The sequence below is a fragment of the Lagenorhynchus albirostris genome, chromosome 10, assembly GCF_949774975.1.
Source record: "Lagenorhynchus albirostris chromosome 10, mLagAlb1.1, whole genome shotgun sequence".
NCBI classification, from domain to species: Eukaryota; Metazoa; Chordata; class Mammalia; order Artiodactyla; family Delphinidae; genus Lagenorhynchus; species Lagenorhynchus albirostris.
This window is the reverse complement of record NC_083104.1, coordinates 52,158,307-52,182,023: the sequence shown is the minus strand read 5'-3', so window position 1 is coordinate 52,182,023 and position 23,717 is coordinate 52,158,307. Positions and strand designations below refer to the sequence as shown.

General features: G+C 48.2%; 1 protein-coding gene across 2 annotated transcripts in view; it reads left to right on the top strand.

The window, feature by feature from the left end:
- Positions 1-22,959, top strand: part of CMTM7 (CKLF like MARVEL transmembrane domain containing 7) — a 42,508-nt gene extending 19,549 nt beyond the window's left edge. The window contains exons 2-6 of one of the 2 annotated variants that reach the window (XM_060162466.1): positions 13,298-13,471; positions 18,129-18,227; positions 20,724-20,805; positions 22,174-22,288; positions 22,380-22,959. In XM_060162466.1, coding sequence (XP_060018449.1) covers positions 13,298-13,471; positions 18,129-18,227; positions 20,724-20,805; positions 22,174-22,288; position 22,380 — 471 coding nt within the window. In that variant the 3' untranslated portion in view covers positions 22,381-22,959. The remainder of the gene's footprint in view (positions 1-13,297; positions 13,472-18,128; positions 18,228-20,723; positions 20,806-22,173; positions 22,289-22,379) is intronic. The other variant, XM_060162465.1, reaches the window with a different exon arrangement.
- The last annotated feature ends 758 nt before the right edge of the window (positions 22,960-23,717 follow it).

The window sequence follows — 23,717 nt, the reverse complement described above, 5'->3', positions numbered from 1 at the left end:
TTGTTGAGGGTTTTGATAGCCTGGAAAGAGTTGATCCAGCAGCTTACTAATGACCCAGCCCACTTCCAGACCTTCTCTTTGAGACATTCACATACTGATAAGCCAGCGCAGGTTGTTCTGAATCCTTGTCTCTCATTCCTCTTCCTGTGGTTGCTGCTCTTTTGGGCTTTAGCTGTGTCTCACTTCTGCCCACGTGTTAGAACAGCATAACGTAGTGAAACTCAATTCAGAAACAGGATGTAAAAAGAAGCATTTGATTCCAGATCCAAGGTGACTTGTCTCACCTTACTGAGGTCCTGCTCTGTGCCCGGCCCCAGTGCAGCCCTGGGGACAGTGTATTTGTGCTGCATTTATCTGAGTGGTCTGGTTCCCTCTTAGCAGGTGCACGAGAGGGGGCTTTGTTTAGGATGAACTTTATGTCCGTGTCTCTGTCCTTCCTGCTTCCTCCACAGGCATGTAGACCAGGGCAGAGGCAGGGCTGCTCCGTGGGGACCGAAAGGCCCTGTGTCTTACCACCAGGCAGGTTTTACAGCAGCCAGGAGGCTCAGGGTGACCCTGCAGGCCTGGTGAGGGGAAGTGTAGGGAGGGGCCACGTTCTAGCCTTACCCGTTATTTTGTAAGTGAAGGTCAAGGGGGTGGGGAACTTTCTGAAGGAAAGTCTTTGTTTTCACTGGGCACACAGGTGACTCGAAAGTGAGAGAGCAAAGGAGAGCGAGGCATCAGAGAAGGGCCTGCTTTTGGGAGTGATGTCACTGAAGCTAGGGGCGCAGGTCACAGTAACTGTGCCCTTGAACCGAGGACATGGTGGCTGGAGAGGGAAGAAGACAGGGGCGAGGTGTCCATGCCAGCCCCATGGTCTTGTCCTCTCTGGGGAGTTGTTCTCTAGAATTGGGCCAGAGAGCAAGAGAGGGGGCACTGGTGGCCCGCAGGAGGGGGAGGCCTGGCACATTTTTCTTTCATGAGTGGCTTTGTGCCAAGGTCTGGACAGATGGGACTGCCGGCTCATTTGGAGCCTGTGGTCAGCAGTCAGGAATCCGAGGCAGCCCCCTCCCGAATGGGCTCGCAGGGGGAGTTTCCTGTTGGCCTCCGCCTGCTGTGATGCGGGGGCTGCTCCCCACGCCACCCCCAAGGGTCCCCGGAACATCTGTGCCGCCTGCCGTCCCCCTGCCACCCACCTTCCCTGCCCGCTCCTCTGGCTGAATGTCTGCTTCCGCTCCTTGTCCCCTGCAAGGATGGACAGCCTCCTCCTAACTGACCCCTCACCCCTTCTCCCCCAGCTCCACTAGATTCGTTTTCCAAGCCTGCAGTTCTGTTGTGGTTCTTCCCTGCTCAGTAACCTTCACTGGCTCCCCATTGCCTGCCCGGAATATCTACTTCCTCAGCTTGGAATCAGACGCCCCCCCGCCCCTGCCAGCTTTGCTCCCGTCGCACACATGTGCGGTTTGCTTACAATGGAGAACAACTCACCTGTCCCCAAATACGCCCCGTGCTTTTCCACCCTACGCCTTCCCACCAGGTTCCTTCAGCTGGAAGCCTCCTTTTCCCTTCCCTGTGTGTTCAGATCCTGCCTCCCGTGGGTCCACGCTGGGCCACACCCGCTCTTCACAGAGGACGTCCCTGGCCTTTCTCTCCTCCAGCATCCTTCCTCACAAATGGTACCTCCCTGATGGCATTCGTCCCCTGTTTTCTTTTTAGGTACCTGTGTCTGGGTCTGAGGCTCCTCGCCCTTTGGACAGCATGGGTGTCTAAACTGTCCTTACGTTGTGCTCATCTCCTGGTGACAACTGGCTGCACTTAGATGAACCACCATTTAAGAGCTGCTCTGTGCTAAGAGCTTCTTAAACATCATCCTGTTTATTCTTCCCAAAATACCTCTGCAAGGACTTTTTAGAAATTAATTAATTAATTTATTTTTGGCTGCGTTGGGTCTTCATTGCTGCACGCAGGCTTTCTCTGGTTGGGTGAGCGGGGGCTACTCTTTGTTGCGGTGCGCGGGCTTCTCATCGCAGTGGCTTGTTGCAGAGCAGGGCTCTAGGCACACAAGCTTCAGTAGTTGTGGCACGCAGACTCAGTAGTTGTGGCTTGCGGGCTCTAGAGTGCAGGCTCAGTAGTCACGGCGCACAGGCTTAGTCGCTCTGTGGCATGTGGGATCTTCCCAGACCGGGGCTCGAACCCGTGCCCCCTGCATTGGCAGGCAGATTCTTAACCACTGCACCACCAGGGAAACCCTATCCCCATTTTAAAGATGAGGAAACTGAGGCCCAGCGAGGTTAACTGGCCCATTAGTAATTGTGTTTGTTAAGTGACTATTTGACCTATCATGGTTGCTGGCTGTTCTTTACTGTTCCCCTTCAGCCTCACTCGTTCTGATTGGAGGTGGCCTTTGGCCAACACTCAGGCGTCCTTCTCCACTCCTCACAGGATACCAGACGACAATCATGCATCCTTAACCACTGTGGTTTTCCATCAGTGACACATGCTTACAATCCTTTAATGGTTCTTAGGTACTTGCTTTGTCATTTTTTAGCCCAGACTAATTTCTTTTTCCCCCAGGCTGGCACTGATTTGGCATCATGCTGCCTGGGTTTTTAATCAAGGTGTCCCGCACCCACATTCTCAAATTCAGCAGGCGCTTACTTCTGGCACGTGCCCAGGGCTGGTTACCAGGCCTCCTGCTGGGACCGGCCACACAGCTTCTTCAAATATTTACTTACCCAGGATCTGGCCAAAGTACTGAGTGGCGTAACCCTTTCTTCTGCATCAAGGTTTCCGTAGGATTGTCTTTGGCAAAGTGGAAACCAGTGTAGCCTTGTGTCCCTCAGCAGGGCTGGGAACATGGTTAGGACTCAATAAATAATCACTGAAAAAATAATTTATTCTTCTTTCCACTTTAAAAACTGGGGTTGCCTGAATGGGAAACCAGGGAAATTCTGAAAACAGATGCATCGGTTAGCTTTTGCTGCATGACAAACAGTCATAAAATCTTGGTGGCATCAACAATGAGTGTTTGTTGCTCACATGACGGAGGTCAGCTGGGGTTGACCCTGCTAATCATGACCCGGGCTGGCTTCCATGTCTCGAGGTTAGTTTCTAGTCTGATCTGGGCTGGGTTCAGCTGGAGTAACTGGGTCCAGCACTATCCACGTGTCTGTCACCCTCTGGGAGCCTAGCAGCTTGAGTCTCGTGACATGGTGGGAGGTGGCGTTGTCACAGAGCTCATGGTGGGCAGTACCCGCTCCCCAGACTTAAGGAGCTGCCTGTGCTCAGCACTGTGTAGACAGTTGCCGCCATGAATTTAAAGAAAATCAATACGTAGATGTATTTGGTAGGAGGATCTTCTTTTCAAGTGAAATCTTACCAGGAAGCATAAATAAGTGGTTCTCACCAGCTGAGCCACTCGGGGTGGGCCGAGAGGATGCTAAGGCAGCTGTCCTGGGCTCCTGCTTTTCCCTCTTAGATGCCACGGCTGCAGGGAAGCCCAGACCGAGAGCTCGAGGATGTAGCCTCTGACTGTCACTGGTATTTTTCATTTTTCTCAATCGAACCCGGAGCCTCCAGGCCCAGCAGTTTTTGCCCCATCAGAGCCTCTCGTCGAGGACGATCCAGGACAAGCATCCTCTCAGATGCGATGTGGGATGGCAGTGGGGATCTATCGAGCCATCCTCTGCCATCCTCTTTACAGTGGCTTCGTTATGTAATAGTCAGTGACAAGGTTCTCGGAGGCGACAGCTGCCTTCCAGCTGAGCTGCCCCAAGAGCATCTCCGCAGAGGGGACGTGTCTAAGCCAGAGTGCCAGGTGCGAGACGCAGATGTGATCTCTCACCTGGGCACACCACTGCCCTCTGAGCGGACCTCAACTTCCCCTTGCAAAGAATCAAAACACGAAACCCAGAACAATGCATATGCAACTTTCAAAACAGACCAAGCGGGACCTTTTTTTTTGTTTAAGCGCCTGCTCCAGCTGCTGTGCTTGCACAGCAAATCACGCCCAAGGTTAGTAGCTGTAAAACAGCCACTTACTACGCTCACAGAGTCTGTGGGTCAGGAGCTTGGGCAGGATGCAGTGAACAGGGCTTGTCTTTGCTCCAGGATGACTGGGCTGCATCTGGGAGACCTCGAGAGCTGGGGCTGGAATGACTTGAAGACTAGCTTTCTCACGTGTGGTGGTTGATACTGGCTGGTGACCAGCCCTTAGCTAGGGTTTTGGCCAGACGCCCACCCGTGACCTCACCAAGTGACCTCTGGTGGGAGAGTTCCAGGGATGCGTCTGCATATGGGGGGGCCACAGGGAAGCTATGTTGGGGCCCCTAACCCAGCCGTGGGAGGCCTGCCCTGTCAATCCCACGACATTCCAGGCGGTGCCAAGGCTGCCCAGATTCAAGGGGAGCGGTTGGATTCTGCTTCTTGGTGGGGAGCAGCAGCATTCTGGAAGAGCACAGGAGCCTGGAAATGTTGCTGTGGCCGTTTTTGGAAAACATAGTCAGCCACAGTGTGCTAACAGGGGGTCGGATGTTCCCTTTACCCGGCACTGCTGAGGCCGAAGGAATCAGAGTATCTGGTTGTAGAGAGTTTAAGCTTCTTGTGCAGCCCGGTCCGGTCCGGTCCCGTCTCCTACCACAGGCCGTTGAGTCTTCAGGGAAAGCTTTACAGTTAAAGCTTTGCTGATGAAGTCATCTGCCCAGTCCCACAGCTCGGGGGAAAAAAAACACATAAAAGAGGCAGGAAGCAGGGTACTGTGGTTAAGAACCGCATTGGGAACGAGATGGAAAAGACTGAATCCCATCTCTGTGCAAATAGCTCTATGGCCTGGGGCAGGCACCTCTCCACATCTGTTTCCTCATCTGTAGAAGGGGAGTCATGATAGCACAACCCTGTGCCGGGCACGTGGGAGGTACCTAATGAGTAGTAGCCATTCGTGAGAATAATCATCATTATTTCAGCACTTTGTAAAAAGCTCATGTCCCAGCAAGGGCTGTGGACCCTGCCCCTGCTCCCCCTGTCCTGGAGAAGATTCTTGTCAGTCACCCTCTTTTATTTTATTTTTATTATTCATCAGGGAACCTCTGGGAAACACTAGCTCCTACTGAGTCGGACCCTGGCTGCACACAGGGGTCTCATCATCTGATTTTATCCTGATCTTAGAATCTTAAAAAAGAGCATTTAATGTATTTTCTATGTTTCCCCCTGTCCTAAATTAATATTGTGTTTCCTCAATTGAAAACCCACCACTGGGGAATTCCCTGGCGGTGCAATGGTTAGGACTCAGCGCTTTCACTGCCGAGGCCCGGGTTCAGTCCCTGGTTGGGGAACTAAGATTCTGCAAGACTAGAAGCCAAACAAAAAAAAACCCACCACTGTTTCAATAGGATAATTTACTAGAGATGGCATTACTGGGTCAAAGAATACGCATTTTTAAAAGATATTTGACGATTTGGTGTTGAGCCCAGCAGTGCCTCCCAAGCCCAAACTCTGTTTGTTTTTTTTTTTAATTAATTAATTTTTGGCTACGTTGGGTCTTCGTTGTGGTGCGCGGGCTTCTCATTGCGGTGGCTTCTCCTGTTGCGGAGCACGGGCTCTAGGCGCACGGGCTTCAGTAGTTGTGGCACGCGGGCTCAGTAGTTGTGGCTCACAGGCTCAGTAATTGTGATGCACGGGCTTAGTTGCTCTGCGGCATGTGGGATCTTCCCGGACCAGGGCTCGAACCCATGTCCCCTGCATTGGCAGGCAGATTCTTAACCACTGCGCCACCAGGGAAGTCCCCCATGCTCTCCCCCATGCTCAGTATTAACCCTCACATGTTAGTTCACTGTTAATATTATTTCACGGTTCATCGCATACTTATTTGGGGTGAAGCACCAGGACTTTCCATGTGTTAACTGAAGTTAATCCTCATCGCATCCTTAGAGGGTGTACTGTCACCTTCATCACCTGCTGTAACAGTCACCAATTCATGCCCAGTCCTCCTTGAAATACATCCTCATCCCCTTACTCTTCCCATATTATTTTTAACAGCTTTATTGAGGCATAATGTACATATTGTAAAAGCTACTCGTTTTAAGCATACTATTAAGTGATTTTGAGTAAACTGACAGGGTTGTGCAGCCATCACCGTAGTCCAACTTTAGAACATTTCCATCATCCCCCAGAGACCCCTCATGCCCACTTGCTCCCATATTATTGTGAAGCAGCTCCTATACTATGTTTTGGCTCATCCATAAATATTTCAGGGTGTGTCTCAATTGCTGGGCACTCCATCTGCTTGTTGTGGTGGCCCCTGCTAAGGCAGCCCCCCTCCTGCTTGTGCCCCCAAAGCAAACCCCTGCGTCCAGTGCTGCCTCCTGTAACCTGAGAGCCCAGGGGACGTGATTGCGGAGCAGAGGCTGCAGTCCACCCACAGGCCATGTTTACTACGGGGTCCCGGTGAGAATCCAGTTTCACCCCAAATGCAGTTCTGCACACGTCACTGAAGGCCTCCTCTGTGCTGGGCCCTGGGAGTACAGCAGGGAATTCGCTCTGGGCCCTGCCCGTGTACCCACAGCTGACCCATCTCCAATGAGGAACGCAGTGGCCAGCAGTGGCCTCGGCTGGGGTGGCCAGCTTGTCAAAGCGTCACTCTGGCCTGATCCACACCTGAACGTGTGCCTGTGTATTTTGCACAGCTTCCCTGGTGACCCCTTGCTTCTGGGGTTAAAGCTCGCAGTTGTTTCAGATGCACAGGAGAACCGCAAACGTACTGGTCTCCTCCCGTGCGTAAAAGGTAGGGCCTGTCCAGGGCGATGCTTTTTCCTTTCTCTATCCCCCTCTCAGCACGAGGCAGCAGGAGCGTGGCCTTGCCCAGTGCCTGGAACGTGGAAGGCCTCAGGGGTGCACCGTAAACTGTATTCATTCATTCCAGCCACAAATAACTATGGAGAACCCACGCACCATTCAGGGTTCCTGGCTCTGGGGCAACAACAGTGAGCAAAACAGAGCAAAGCCCCCATCATCAGGGGGCTTATGTTCGGGAGGTGACAACAAAAATAAACAGGTGAAATACACAGCTTGCTGGGGCTCTAAAGCAGAATAACCGAGTGAGGAGAGACTACAAATGATAAAATCCTTAATCTTTTTACAAAGCAGAGTATAAAACTGTATATAGCATGTAATCCAATCTTCAAAAAGGAAAAATAATACATATGTGCTCATAACATCCATATGTGGAAAGAAATACCCCGAAATACCAGGGGTGGTGGTTATCTCTGAGAAGTGGGACTATTGGTGATTTTTGTTTTCTTAAATAGACACCTGTATGAATTAATTTTCTGTACTGAATAAGTATTGATTATGTAATTAGAGTAACCCTATTGTTTGAGCAGGACACTTGACATGACCACCATTTTTAACGGGCCCACCTTTCTGAGTTGGAGCCCCAGAGCCCTGCCTCCGAGTGTGTGGGACTCTGAATCAGGGTAGGATTCCCTTCTTTTATCCGGGGTCCCACAGGCTGTTCCGTGCCCGCCCCTAGTGGGAACTGGACAGAGAGTTCAAGCCCCTGGCTGAAAACAGAGGCAAGAGCCAGGAAACGGTCCTGGAGAGAAACAAACAGGTCCTGTAGGCAGGGCAGCAGCATGGTGGGGAGCGAGGACATGCAGTCGCATGCCGGGGGCCCAGCGGGCTCTACTTCCCTGCTGTGTGACTTTCAGCAAGTCAGTTAACCTTTCTGTGCCTCATTTTCCTTGTAAAATGATGACAGTAGTAGTTACCTTCTAGGACTGCTATGTGAGGATGAACTTGGTTAAAAATTGTAGAGCACTTAGCCCTGGGCTTGGGTATAGTAAGTGCTCACGAAGGGCTGTCCTTTGTGGAGCATCAAGTCAAGGAGGGCCAGTGTGACAGAAAGGAAATCCACATGTGAAACAAGAGACGGGGTGGCAGCTAGGCATTTTGCAGGGCAGCCCCCCACGACAGTGCATCCTCCTGGTCAGTGTCAGTGGTGCCAAGGTTGAGAGACCCTGAGTCCAGTGAAGCCGCAGCTGATTAAAAGGAAAGGGTAGATCTATATATGTGCCATTAAAGAGCTCCAAGACGTGTCATAAGGTGCTTTTTACAACGTGACATGTGATCTTTGTAATACAAGAAAGCAAAATAAGTGGATTTTAATAACCAATGAATAATCCTGTGGCACGTGGCTGTTCATGAGATTGCACGGGGCCATTTCCTGGTCCCTAGAGGGGGCTTCACCAGCAGACAGGTGCGTCTCCCCCTGCCCCAGGGCAGAGCTCAGCTGGAACACTGCAGAGTCTCCTGCCTGCCTGCCTGCTGCCAAGCAGAGTCACTAGGGGCCTGCTTGAATCTACAAATGCAGTTTCCCATCCCTGCATCATCGTCCACATCTCTGACTTTTTGAACAAGCTTGGCTTTCGTCTCCTGGGCTTTTCCAGAAAAGCCTCTTAGAGTTGGTCTGAGGCCTTTTGATGTTGCCTTTTATCAGTTACTTTCTCTCCTCCTGCCTGTCTGTCTCACTGAGACATTATCCCAAGGTCAGAATAAAAACGCTGCGAGAGGGTGGGGTGGGTGACCTGCTGGCATCCAGCCCCGGGCTCTCAAACAAAGGTGTCTGGTGCCATCTGCAGCCAGACACAGGCACACTCAGTGCCCCAGACGTGGCAGGGCATCGGGGGACAGGCCTGCCGAGGGAATGTCCCTGGGCACAGGCAGCCGGGACGCTGAGACCACCAGAGGTCATCTCCTGAGCACTGCCTCTGGAGGCTTCTCCAGAACTTGTCCATCTTAGACTTCAAAATTCCATTTCCTCCTTGAGGGAGACCCACCCAGGCCTGGGCCTGCTGCCTGGCACCTGGCCGTGGACTTAGGGACCAGCCTGTTTTAGTTCTAAAATTCTCAGGAGTCGATCGTCTCTTTCAGGTAACGTTCAGTGTGCTTCGTCTCCTGTGAAATTGAAACACACTGCTGCTTTCACAAAAATTATCTCTTCCTTTCACAAAAATTATCTCTTCTTTCTGGTAAGAATTCTGACAGCATGGAGTCAGAAAGGACACAGTTTGAGGGAGAGGAAGTGGTTTCTAGTCTGAGGGAAAGCCAGTGTCTGTAGACAGCGCCACGGGGCGTCTGAGACCCGGCTTTGAGTTGAGGGTTCTTGCAACATGACTTTTAAACCCCTGGACATTTATGTTAGATACCTTGTCTTCAACTTTCATGACAGTTCATTATAAAAGAACAGACCTGGGGCTTCCCTGATGGTCCAGTGGTTAAGACTCCTCACTTCCACTGCAGGGGGCATGGGTTTGATCCCTGGTCGGGGCACTAAGCTCCTACAGGCCGCGCAGTGAGGCCAAAAATGATAATAATAATAATAAATAAATAAAGAACAGACCTTTATGAGAGGAGCTAGGAAGCACCCAGAGAAACAATTGAGTCCTTTTAGGTGGTATCACATTGACGTTACTCTAAACAGAGCCAGAACTTCCTTGGTGGTCCAGAGGGTAAGACTCCATGCTCCCAAATGCAGGGGGCTCGGCTTCGATCCCGCATGCATGCTGCAACTAAGAAATCTGCATGCCGCAACTAAAAGATCCCACATGCCGCAACGAGGATCCTGAGTACCTCAAAGAAGACTCAGCACAGCCAAAAACTAATAATAAATTTTTAAGAAAAAATAAATGAATAAACAGAACCGTACATGTCTTCCAAAAGCCTCCCAGCCTTCTTCACTTCAGTTTCTCTGAATTCAGGCTTTTCCTACTGAGAACAAGAAAAGGTCCTAATAGATAAACAACAGTGTCCTACTGTACAGCACAGGGAACTATATTCAATGTCTTGTAATATTGAATAATAGAAAAAGAATCTGAAAAAGAACATATATGTATAACTGATATATAGATATGTATACACACACATACACACACACACACACACACACATAACTGAATTATTTTGCTGTACACCTGAAACTAACACAATATTGTAAATCAACTCTACTTCAAATTTTTAAAAAGGGTGGGGGAAGAAGAGGTCATGAGAGGGCTGGTTGCAGGGGGCGGGGCAGTGGCCCACATCCCAGGCCTTTTCTCTCCATTGTCTGTTCTTTCTTCTGCTTCACCTTCCTGGCTGCCCCCTGAGCATTGATCTAGAGGATTCAGGGCACTTGCAGAGGTTACCCACTGGCCCTGGAGGAGTTCTTGGAAAGTTTAGAGTCAATCAAGTCTCTCTTTTTTTCTTAAGTGCACTAGCTAAGATGCTGGCTAGCTAACGTAGTAATAAATGACTGCTTCGGCGAAAAGGACACTTTTGGTAATGTGCACAAGTACACAGCATCCGCTGTCTAAACGAGATTGTCCAAAATTGGGCTCTGCTGGAGAAGAGCACGTGGTAGGCGGCCTGAGACCCAGGGGTCAGAATTCAGGAAGTCTTATTTCACAGTCAGATTTCCCAGAGAGGTCTGAGACAGTTTGGGGTAGAGCAATAATGTACTTCCTGCTGCACGGCGCTCAGCCCCGGGGCTCAGAGGGGAAGACCTGCCCGGGCCCCTTTCGTTGGTTGGGGAAACTCTCACCCACGTGTCTGCAGACTTTGTCACAGATGAAGACTTATAAAAATTATTCTAAGTCTTTGAATTAGGTGCAAAACAGCTTCTCCACCTAGAAATCCACTGCATAATCCTGGGTTATTTGCATTTTAAGGCAGGCCTTGAATTAAAACGCCCCAGTGTGTGTGAGAGGGTCAGTGAAAGGCTGGGGAGACCCCCCAGACTCTCCAGAGAGACGAGGCCTGGAAATGGGGGCTTATAGGGCAGCAGAGCTCTGACCGTCATGCTCACTCCTGAGTGAAGCAAAGCCTCCCTTTGAGGCTTTAAAACAACCTCAAGGTGTGAATCATTGTGTCACTGTGGCCGGCTGGCTGGAGAGGAACTGAAAAAATGAAAATCCTCATGCTGCTCATTAGCAAAGGGAAATACGCAAATGTTGAGGGTCCCTGTGTGTCAGGGCCACAGTCTTCTGCTTTGATCTGTTGAGCAGAACACTCTTCACGCCCACTTTAGGCTTAAGCTCAGTGTTCTTTGCTAGCTGGTGTCCCTGTACCCGAGGACCTTGGTAGAATGCTCGCAATGAGGGGCTTTGGAAAATAGAGTTTTTAGCGTTAGCCTCTTTAACCAGCGTTAGATCCATTTCGTGATCTAATTCTCATTGTAGACTCAATTTTCTACAGCGGGGTTTCTCCACAGTAGGACAGTAGTTTGAAGGCTATGCTTGAGGCCAGATAGTTCTGTTTTACGGGGCCTGTCCTGGGCATTGTGGAGAGTGGGTAGCATCCCCCCTGCAACCGTGACAACGAGGAGTGTCGCCAGACATTGCCAAATGTCCCATAGGACACGAAATCACACACACACACCCTTGGAGAATCACTGTTCTGTAGGAAAGAGGCAGTGTGAAATATTTAACCTTTGTCCTAAATTAGTTGTGCTTTTAAAATAGACCCTGAGACTTTACATACGTTTAACACCTGTGTGTTATTGGTTTATCCCCTGTGTGGGGTGAACAAGACTTTGTTCTCTGTGAGTGGCCTTCCCAGAAACTTAGAATCTTCTCTCCCCTCTTCCAGTCTGCCCTTCCATGGTATTCTTATGTTGCTAATAATTGACCTGATCGTTCATTCATTACTAGGTGATTAGTTTATTAATTCTGCACATTCATTCATTCATGTAACAGTATGCTTAGCAAGCTCTCACCGCAGGCCCAGGGGGGAGCAAGCACCACCTTGTAGCCAGGATTCCCACACATTTGATGGCGCATCTGACATGGAGGAACACGATCCCTGGAATCAGATAGACTAAGATTCAAATCGTGCCTCCGCAGCTTACCGTGGACGTAGCCTTAAGCTGATTATGGAGGCTTGTGTGCCTCCATTTCCCCTTATGAGCATGGGGGTGATCTTGTTGACCTGGCAGAGTTGTGGGGAGTCTCAAGGAGATCATGTACATCAAGCATCAGTAAGTGGTAACGTCGAGGAGAATCGTAAATTTTCTATGGCAGGACAAACAAACAGAAAAAAACAAACGAAAACAGCAACAACAAATGACCTGCCCCCTTTGTGGTAGGCCTTACCCCATGGGCAGTGTGCATCTGCATTACACATTAACCAGACCTCCTCAAAGCAGGAGGATGAGATCAACCTTTGAGAAAAAGCTGGCCCCTTTCTTCACATTGCCAGCATTGTAATTCTATGATTAATATATTTCTTTTTCATCTTCTATAAGGGGTTGCATTGACTAAAAAGTTTGTCTCTACATGCATAATTGAAAAAAAACCAAACACTTGAGGAACTGTGTACACAATGCTAACCTGTCAATATGATACATAATTTCTTTGTCTCAAAAATATAGAAAACTGGGACTTTCCTGGTGGCACAGTGGTTAAGAATCCGCCTGCCAATGCAGGGGGCACAGGTTCGAGCCCTGGTCCGGGAAGATCCCACATGCTGTGGAGCAACTAAGCCCGTGCGCCACAACTACTGAGCCTGCACGCCTAGAGCCCATGCTCCGCGACAAGAGAAGCCACCGCAGTGAGAAGCCCACACACTGCAACAAAGAGTAGCCCCCGCTCGCCACAACTAGAGAAAGCCCATGGGCAGCAACGAAGACCCAATGCAGCCAAAAAGAAAGAAATAAATTTATTAAAAATATATATAAAACTGCATTTCTAACGCCTGATCAATGGAACAGTTCTCAGAGCTTCTGATAATTTGTTTCCCAGGTTATAGTACTCAGTTTGGTGCGAATACAATTCTCTTTTCTTTCTTCTTAGCTTGCTGGTTATTTGATTTTTCGTTGACAGTAACTTACTGTCTGCCAGCTGGTAGGTTATACGTATGAACTGACATCTTGGTGGGTCAAAAACAGTCAAATATTGGCAACTTCCTTCAGTTCAACCTAACATGGAAACCTGGGGTTCAATATCACACTGACTCAGTGGAGGTCTAGCAAATAAGGGAGGTGGTCCTGCCTGGTTATTTCCAGAATTCCTGCCCTCTCCCTGAGCATGCATCCTGCCGGCACATGGACCTCAGAGAACAGAGAGAACAGACCACTCCCTGCCGTCCTCAGTGTTCACAATGGCTTGTGTTTCAAAAGCTTGTACTGTGGGAAATTGCACTGTTCCAGCCAGTTGGTGATGGGGTAACCTGGATTGTGGCAGCTCCTCGGTCCCCTGTGGTTGTCTGTGTTTCTGTTGTGTTGTTGTTCGTTCCCTGGGTGCCCATCTTGGGTGGGCATTTCTCTGATGTCTCTGTGTTCACGTCCCAGGTCTCGCTGCTGATTGCCTTCATCTGCGTGAGGAGCTCTCTGTGGACCAGCTACAGTGCCTACAGCTACTTTGAAGTGGTCACCATTTGCAACTTGATCATGATTCTCGCCTTTTACCTGGTCCACCTCTTCCGCCTGTACCGCGTGCTCACCTGTATCAGCTGGCCCCTGTCGGTAAGGGAGTGGCCGGGCCTGCTCTCGGCTTGCACGAGTCAGGATGCAGGCTGGGCACTGAGACCTGACGGAGTCCTTCCTGTCTGCCTTCCCCGCCTCCTGCACCATCCTTGGCTGCTTCAGCTCTGAATTTCCCACTGTTGGGTGCACGTCTATGCCTCATGTCCCACTGGTTTCTAAAACTCACCTTCCAGCTACAAGAAGGCTGTGCCTCTCACCTCAGTGCTTGTTTTCTCAAGTGACAGAAAATGGGCTGTGTGTGTGTGTGACTTGGAGGAGGAACATAGAAGGAAGAAGCTGATAGGGGTAATGGGTATTTACACTGTGTGAGTATTGATAAGATTTGTCAGCTAAAGTGGACTGGCAGAGTCTGAGGAAACATGTCAGAAGTTGCTAGGGTTTTTTCTTCCCACTATGTTCTTTTTAAAAACAGCTTTATTGATATATAGTTCACATGTCATACAATTACCCATTGAAGTGTACAATTCAATGAATTTTAGTGTATTCCCAGACTTGTGTAACCATTACCTCAGTTATTTTTAGAATGTTTTCATCACCTCAAAAAGAAACTCTGTAACCTTTAGCTGTTACCTCCTATCCCTCATCACCTCCAGCCCTGAGCAACTACTAATTGGCTTCCTGCCTCTGTAACTTTTCCTGTTCTGGACATATCATATAAATGGACTCATATATTTGGTCTTCTGTGACTAGCTTCTTTCATTTAGTAGAGGGTTTTCATGGTTGATCTATGTTGTAGCTGATCTATGTATGTTCATTTCTTTTTATAGCTAATATTCCATGGAAAGGATATACCACATTTTGTTTATTCATTCATCATTGATGGACATGTGGCAATTATGAATTTCCACCTTTTGTCAATTATGAATCATGTTGCTATGAACATTTTGTGTACAAATTTTGTGTGTGGACATATTTTCATTTTGCTTGGGAATATACCTAAGAGTGGAATTGCTGGGTCACATGGTGACTATGTTTAATTGTTTGAGGAACTGCCAGACTGTTTTCCAAAGTGGATGTACCACTTTACATTCCTAGCAGTGGTGTATAAAGGTTCGAATTTTTCCACATCCTTGTCAACACTTGTTATTTCTGACTTTGAGATTTTATTCCAGTGAGTGTGAAGTTACAGCTTGTGGTTTTGATTTGCATTACTCTGATGACTAACGGTGTTAGTCATCTTTTCGGCCATTTGTATATTTTCTTTAGAGAAATGTCTTTTCAGATCCTTTGCCAATTTTTTGATTAAGTTGTATTTTTATTATTGAGTTGTAAGAGTTCTTTGTATATTCTAGTTAAATGTCCTTTATCAGATATTTTCTCCCATAATTTTTTCTTTTTCTTTTCTTTTTGTCTTTACTTTCTTGATAGTGTCTGTTAAAGGACAAGTTTTTTATTTTGATGAAATCTAATTTATATTTTTCTTTTGTTGTTTATGGTTTTGGTATAATATCTAAAAAGCCATTGCCAATTCAAGATCATGAAGATTCACCTCTGTGTTTTCTTTTAAGCCTTCCATACTTTTAGCTCTTACATTTAGGTGTTGGATCCATTTTGAGTTAATTTTTGCGTATAGTGTGAAGCAAGGATTCAGCTTCATTCTTTCGCGTGTGAATATCCTGTTGTCCCAGTTATCTGTTGGGAAGGCTGTTCTTTCTCCCACTGAGTGGTCTTGGCAGCTTGTTGAAAATTAGTTGGCCATAAATGCATGGATTTATTCCTGGACTCTCAACTCTGTTGCACTGATCTTATTATACTACCTTGATCACTATGGATTTGCAGTAAGTTTTGAAATTAGGAAGTGTGAGTCTTCCCATTTGTCCTCTTTTTTCAGGATTGTTTTGGATTTTTGCCCTTCCATATGAACTTTAGAATTAGCTTTTCAGTTTCTACAAAGTCACCTGGGATTCTAATACGAATTGCATTGAATCGGTAGATAAGTTTGGAGAGTATTACCATTTTAACAATATTAAGTCATGATCCATGAACATGGGAGGTTTTCCCATTTGTTTAGATCTTTTAAAATTTCTTGGGCTTCCCTGGTGGCGCAGTGGTTGAGAGTCCGCCTGCCGATGCAGGGGAAGCGAGTTCGTGCCCCGGTCCGGGAAGATCCCACATGCCGTGGAGCGGCTGGGCCCGTGAGCCATGGCCGCTGAGCCTGCGCGTCCAGAGCCTGTGCTCCACAACGGGAGAGGCCACAATAGTGAGAGGCCCGCGTGCCGCAAAAAAAAAAAAAAAAAAAAAATTCTTTCAACAATGTTTTGTAGTTTTCAGAGTATGAGTTTTATACTATTTTTGTTTAGTGTGTTCCTAAGTATCTTATCCTTTTTATACTATTTCAACTGTAATTATTAATTTCATTTTTGGAGTGTTCATTGCAAGTGGATAGAAATACAATCGATTTCTGTATATTGATCTTGTAGCCTCAATCTTGTTGAAATCATTTATTAGATCTAATAGATTGTTAGTGGATTCCTTAGGATTTTCAAATCTATCTATAAGAGCATACCATCTGTGAATGGAGACAGTTTTACATTCCTTTCCAATCTAGATGCTTTTTGCTTCATTTTCTTGGCTCATTGCAAGAAATTAGTTGAATGTTGCATTAAAGTGGCAAGAGCAGATATCATTATCTTGTTCCTGATTTTAGGAGGAAAGCACTCATCTTTTATCATTAAATATGATGTTAGGTGGGGGTTTTGTAGGAGGTTTATCAAATAGAAGAACTTACCTTCTAGTCCTACTTTGTTGTTTCCATCATGAAAGGGTGTTAGAATCTGTCAAATGCTTTTTCTTTGTCTATTGAGATAGTCATGTAGGTTTTCCCCCAAGGATTCTATTAATATGGCATATTACATTGATATTCACATGTGTAACTAACTTTGCATTCCCGGGACAAATTCTGATTGGCTGTGGTGTATAATTCAGTTTATGTGTAGCTGGATTTGGTTTGCTAGGATTTTTGCGTTTGTATTCATAAGATATATTACTGGTCTTTAGTTTTCCTGTGATGTCTTTGGTTTTGTTACTAGGGTAATATTGCCCTCATAGAATGATCTGGGAAGTGTTCCCTCCTCTTGTGTTCTTTAGAAGAGTTTGGGAAGAGTTGGAATTGATTCTTCTCTAAATGTTTGGTAGAATTCTGCAGTGAAGCCACCTGGTCCTGAGCTTTTCTTGTGGGTAGTGTTTTTATTATTAATTCAAATTCTACTTATTATAAATTTTATTCAGATTATTCCTACTTGAGTCATTTTCAGTAGCATGTCTTTCTAGGAATATCTCCATTTCATCTAAGTTATCTAACTTATTGGCATATGATTGATCATAATATTCTTTTAAAATCCTTTTTATCTCTAACACCAGTAGTGATGTCCCCGCTTTTATTTATTTATTTATTTATTTGTGGCCACACCTCTTTGCTTGTGGGACCTTAGTTTTGAGATCAGGGATTGAACCCAGGCCCCAGCAGTGAAAGCACTGAGTCCTAACCACTGGATCACCAGGGGATTCCCGTCTGTCTTTCATTTCTGATTCTGGTCATTTGAATGTTTTCTTTTTTTTTCTTGATCAGTCTAGCTAAAAGTTTCTCTATTCTGTTGACCTTTTCAACGAACCAGCTATTGATTTCATTCATTTCCTCTATTTTTCTTCCGTTCTCTGTATCATTCATTTCTGCTCCAATCTTTATTTCCTTCTTTCTTCTTGCTTTAGGTTTAGTTTGCTTTCCTTTTTCCAGTGTCTTAAGGTAAAGGTTAGGTTATTAATTTGAAACCTTTCTTCATTTTTAATATAAGCCTTGACAGCTATAAATTTCTCTCGGGGGCGCACCCCACTGTCAGTGGCCCTAAGCCCCAGTTCTCCTCTGATCTGGCGTTCATGGGGAGGGGAAAGGATGAGGCGAAGCATTCCTTTGTTGTCGAATGATAGCGGCCTCGCCTCATCCAGGGCCTGCAAAGACCCCATTTTATCATGGAGAGTGAATGGGGCAGAAATGGATGCCCCTGTGGACCCAAGGGAAGCAAAGCCAGAGTCAGCCCTTCCTGCAGACCCCTCAGCAGTCTGGCCTGAGGGCACACTTCCAACAGAAAAGAAGAGGGAAGACAAAATGAGGACAGAACTGGGAGGACTTTTGTTCACGGAATGGGGAGACCCTCCAGGCAGCCACGAAAACCAGCACATTGCTAGCCCGGAACTTTCTCTGAAGCAGAAGCAAAGGCACACATCTTTTTAAGGGGCTTTGCTTCTCAGAGCTGGAGCTTCATTTAAATTCTCCATCCTTGGAGTTAGAAGCAGCTCATTTGCTTGTTAGTCGCTTTGGCCGGAGGTCAAGGTACCGTGGACAGATTGACCTCAGGAGTGGAGTGGTCCTTAGGGGACATCTCTCCTCACCCGAGAAGCATCCTTTCTCTTTGTCGCCTCTCTTCCTGCCTGCCTGGTGTCTTTTCTGTCTTGTGTGGCCTCATCCTGGCTGGCCTTCCTTTCTCGTTGCCAGTGAGCTTCGCTGCTCCTGCCGGGGTGTTACAGGGAGAAGGGGAAGTGTCACTCCCTCCCCTCCATTCATCTCTCCTAATGCCCAGGTGCCTCTGAGAACCAGGAATGGAGCTCCCTACCCACTGCTCTGCTTTGTTTTTGCCCCCAGGAACTCCTGCACTATTTAATCGGTACCCTGCTTCTCCTAATCGCGTCCATCGTGGCAGCTTCCAAGAGTTACAACCAGAGCCGACTGGTGGCTGGAGCGGTGAGGACATTCTCCGGGAAGCGGCAGGAGTGAATTCCTGTTCCGAATGCTCATTTTCTTCCTCTCAGGGCAGCAAAGGGGTTGTTCTCTGGGGCCTTTCTTTCTCAGAATCAGTCTGGACCTTGATCCACCAGCAGTGGTCTCCAAATAGCCTTAAACTTGGGCCCACGGTGGAGGGTGTCAGAAGGTGGATGGGCAGGGCTGTTACGAACTCAAATGGCCCCAGCGGCCCAGGCCTCTTTCTCTTACAGCCACTCCTTAAATCACGGGCAAGTAGGTTTTAATTCTCATGTTCACTCTGGTCATTTGCTCATGGCTGTCTCAGCCCCGTTCTGGGAAAGGTTCTGAGGCCTTTTTCCAGCCCAGGGGAACATTTTTGTGATCAGCTAGTGATAATCTGCCATGAGTCCTAGCTTTGCCCTTCCTGACTTTTAACAGTATTCAGGCCAGGAAATAACACTCCTATACCTTTCATAGGTGAAAATTGACCCATCTGCTAACATGAATAGAAGTAGCATGGAAATGGACAAAACATAGTGCTATGGGAGCTATATATATTTATCACACAGATACACATATGTGTATATACATTATTGTAAAAAGATATATAGATTGCTGTCATCTGATTTCTGATTTAGCTAATTGTTTACAGTTTGGAAGTCTGTAGGCCAGAACTGATTTGCCTCACTTTTCAAATGAGTTTTAAGAAAAGCTCTCTGTGTGATAGTCACTCACTTCCGCATGGTAGCAAAATTCTCCGGACTTTGGGCCAAGAGTGGGTGAGTGCCTGGAATTCCACGGAGGGGTGGAGTCTGCATGGGGCAGAAGGTCACCACGGAGGGGCAGCCAAACCCCTGAGCACTCTTGCCCCCTAAGCACCTTCCCCCCCTCCCCAGGCAGTTTCCAAGAAGAGGAATGGTTGCCCCCTGCCCAGCTGCAGGCAGGCTGGCGGAGGGGGGGACAGAAGAGCTTGGCGCCCGCTGTGTTTCAGGACCACGCGGGGAGATTCCCACTGGGTTTCCTCATTGAGGTGGCACATGACAACGTTAGCCCTGGAATCCCAGTAAACCCCATTTGTCGTACACGATCTCTGTGCCTAGGACCAAGCATGGGCCGGGCGAGGGGCCAGGAGAAATGAAAAGACATGGTCCCTGCTGATGAGAAAGTGGTGATCTAGCTTAGGAGGCCAGGACACATGAAACAATGAGCACACAAGGCACTGTCATCCAGAGGAGCATTGTGTAGCCAGATAATAAACTGTTCAGTTATGCAGTGTGGACAGTTGGAGACTGGGATGGTGTATAATGTGCTAATTGTGCGGAACAGACAATGAGAGGCCAGGACAGGCTCTAACAGGCTGATTATGTGGTGCAGACAATTGGTACAAAAGGAAGCACGGCAGTGGACGGGGTCGGGGGTGGGGTGACGGGCAGCCATGTGTGGAAACCAGCAGCTAGGTTGGATGAGCCCGCGCTTGGTCTGGCTGCTCCTGGGCTGGACCTCAGGGAGCTCCCAGCCGTGCACTTGGAGGGCCCGAGGACACCTGGGCAACAGGCAAGCAGAGGTGGACTCTGGGCTCAGATCTCTGGTCTGGCCCTTGCTGGCTCCACATTCCTGGGCTGAAGAGTTGACCTCCTGTCCCTGGTTTCTTGAGCTGAAAAATGAGGGGGGGGAGAGGTAACAGCCGTGACCGCCTGGCAGAGCTGTGCGGGTTCCTTTAAAGGGCTTAGAACACTGCCTGGTACGAAGTAAGTGCTCAGTCAGTGTTAGCTGCTGCAGCTGCCAGTGTTGTTGACAAGTCAGGAGAGGCTGCAGGCTTCCAAATTCCAGGCAGAGACACCTGAGTCCCTGTCTGCTTCTTGCTCCATCATTTAATGAGCCACCGTGAGGCCCTTTCCTTATCGCAAATGAGGCGGCTGCTCTGGGCTAGGTGCTCACAGCTGAGGACAGAAAGGAAAGGAGCGCTGCCTGAACTTACTTCAGCCTAATGTTACTTAAATACATGCAAACCTAAGACTAGGTATTGGGGCCTCAGCTTCTGGCTCCGACACAGCTGTAAAGCCAGACAGACAGAAAGCCTTTCTGGATGAAGTGCAGATGATGCTACCACACCAAGAAAATCCATTTGAACGTTAATGTGTTAAAAACCCAAATTAAAATGTACCGTTCCTCCTTTTTCTGTCTTATTAGCCCAGGATAATTAAAGTCCGGTGGCTTGGCCCCAGCTCGGTTGTAAACATAAATCCGAGCGTGGGCAGGTAGCTGCCTAGAGAAGAGGCGAGGGGTGGCGACCGGAGGCCTGACTGTGTCCCAGCTGTGGGCCCGGCCAGGGCCCGGGCGTCACCTCCACACCTGAGCGAGGGTCACTTGAGTCCCTGAGCTCCCTCCCAGCCACAGCTGGTATAGGAAACAGGCCCAGGGATGAGCAGCAGAAGGGTGACTGCCTGAGTGACTGCCCTTGGCCTGGGCGCCTGCTGCCCCCTTTCTCCCGTGCAGATCTTCGGCTTCCTGGCCACCTTCCTCTGCCTGGCGAGTGTGTGGCTGTCCTACAAGATCTCGTGCGTGACCCAGTCAACAGGTGAGTTCTGGTCTGAAAACAGATGACCAAGAAGGTTCCCTCTGCTCAGGCACAGGAGGACACAGGCTCTGGAGCTCGGCAGTAGGGAACCACCCTGCTGCAGAGGACCCTCTGCTCCGTCTCGTCTCCACAGCGCCCAGGGGCACCCTGACATCTACGTCTCTGATGGCCAAGCGTTTTCTTTAAATGAGTTTCCTAATGACAAAAATAAAATGTAGTACATTTAGAAAATCGAAATAAGAAAAAGAAATTTTAAAAAATAAAAACCATTATCACAGTACCCAGAAATAGCACCTGCTGGGTGTCTCTCCCTCCTGCATTTCCTCTCTGAGTATATATATATAGAGAGAGATGTGCTTGTTTTGTTTGTTCGGCTGCCCCGTACGGCTGGCAGGATCTTAGTTCCCCGACCAGGGAGCGAAACCATGCTCCCTGCAGTGGAAGCACGGAGTCTTAACCACTGGACCGCCAGGGAAGTCCCAACACCTGTACATTTATTAAAGGATCAGAGTTCATGTATTATTTTGTAACCTTCTCTTCTGCTCCTACCTAGCCTCCTGTCAGGCACTTTCCCCACATCATTAGGTGTCCTTCTCTGGCATCCTTCGTGGCTCCACGGTGTTGCACTGGCTCCATTGCATGTCAGTGCCATAGTTTACTTGTCTCCTATTTGGGGGCATTATGCTTGTTTTTTTATTTTTTTTTTAAATTCTTTCCTACTAAACAGTGCTGTAATGAATATCCTTGTAAATATATGCCTATACACACACTTAACTTTAGAATAAATTTCTAGAAATAGAACTGCTGAAAATCAAACCAGCTATTTCAGTTAATTTACTTCTTTCTTTGATCCAGCACTTCCTTTCTTCTTTTTCTTTGTTTTTTAAAAATACATTTAAAATATCGAAGCACCTTACCTTGCCCAGCAGAGAGGTTGCCAACAGCAGCGCTTCAATCTTAATGGTCCCACTGGCAAAAAGCTAACAGAAGGCTAGGTGAAAGGAGCCAGTCACCAAAGACCGCATATTGTAGGATTCCATTTAGGAAAAATGTCCAAAATAGACAAATCCACAGAGACAGAGAGTAGGGTAGTGGTTGCTTAGGGCTGGCGGGAGGGTATACAGGGGTGACTGTGCATGCCTGTGGTGCTTCTTTTGGAAGTGATGAGAATGTTCTAAAATTGGGGTAGCTGCACAATTCTGTGAATATAGGGCAAACGGCGGAATTGAACACTTTAAATGGGTGAACTGTATGGTATATGAATTATATGTCTGTGAAGCTGTTGAAGAAAAACTGAATGATGAAAAAAGAATGCGAAAAAGTTAATAGGTAATGTCTAAAAGTAATCTGTAAGTATACATATACTAGGTAAAATTACGGAGGAAGAGCCAAAACAAACAGCTGAAGAAGTTACAGTACCTCTGAGGAAGAGGCCTGGGGTGGAGAGGAGCAGGGAGAGGAATCATCGTTCCCACGGGAAGTGGTGCGGACGGGGGGGGGGGGGGGGGGGGGGGGAGGCAGCGCATGCGCAGCCGTGGGGCGAGCTCTCCCAACTCTGCCGCTTCCTTCCCCAGATGCCGCCGTCTGATGCCCTAACAGCCCGCCAGCCCTGTAGGAGGCGCTGCAGGACGTGTGACCCACGCTGATGGAGGGGCTTGAGCCGGCGGCCGCAGGAGAGACCGGGGTTTGGGTCCCTGGGCCGGTGGGTGCGGGACGGGCCCTTCCTCCGGCTCCTGAGCGGGTCCAGCCTCTCTCGCCAGCCTTCTTCACTTCCTCAGAGAATATTCCTCCCCTTCCGGGAAGGAAAAGCAGCCTCCAGGGAAATCTGATCTCTCCCTCCTGCTTTAGAACAGCCTCAGGGACTGATGCCCCCTCCCCCCGTTAAGGTGAAGGGGTGGTGTTTGAATACTCTGCCGAACCCTTCCCCTCTCCCCAGACCTCCAAGGGGCGTCTTGTGAAAACACAGCCACCTCCTAATTTATCTCGCTTGGAAATCTGGTCTTGAAGGTACCCTCTTTCTTAAAGTGAGGCTTACGGGAACACCATGCTGTCAGCCTGTCCCCAAATAGGAGATTTTGGCTCCCTTCCTGTTGTTACCATTGTGTACGTGTTTATGTGTTTTTAAATAAAATGTTGACTTGGCTAATTGCAGAAGGATTTCTTATTAAGTTAGAAGAAGGCTGTGAAGTGAGCGCTACCTGGAGGCCCACTGGAGGTAAGAGGAGCAGAGGGTGCAGATGGTCCTGGCCTCTCAAGATTTGAGTATTTTCTTTCTTTTTTTATAAATTATTTAATTTTGGCTGCGTTGGGTCTTCGTTGCTGGGCGCGGGCTTCCTCTAGTTGCGGAGAGCAGGGGCTACTCTTCCATGCGGTGCGCGGGCTTCTCGTTGCGGTGGCTTCTCTTGTTGCGGAGCACTGGCTCTAGGCGCGCGGGCTTCGGTAGTTGTGGCGCACAGGCTTAATTGCTCCGCGGCATGTGGGATCTTCCCGGACCAGGGGTCGAACCTGTGTCCCCTGCATTGGCATGCGGATTCTTAACCACTGCGCCACTAGGGAAGTCCTTGTGTATTTTCAAAGTAAATTGATATAAAGGGTGGAAGCCAGTACTGTTTACACAAGACTCAAAAGCAACACAGGCAGCCTTTAAAAAGAGGGCAGTTCTGACACATGCTACCCCATGGATGAATAAGCCAGACACAAAAGGACAAATACTGTATGATTTTAGTTACACGAGGTGCATACCGTAGGCAGAATTCAGAGAGACAGGAAGTAAAATCGTGGTTGGTTGCCAGGGTCTGGAGGGAGGGGGCCCTGGTGTGAATGTTTAATGTGTACAGTTTCCATTTGGGAAGATGAAAACATTCTGGTTGGGACTTCCATGGTGGTCCAGTGGTTAGGACTCTGTGCTTCCA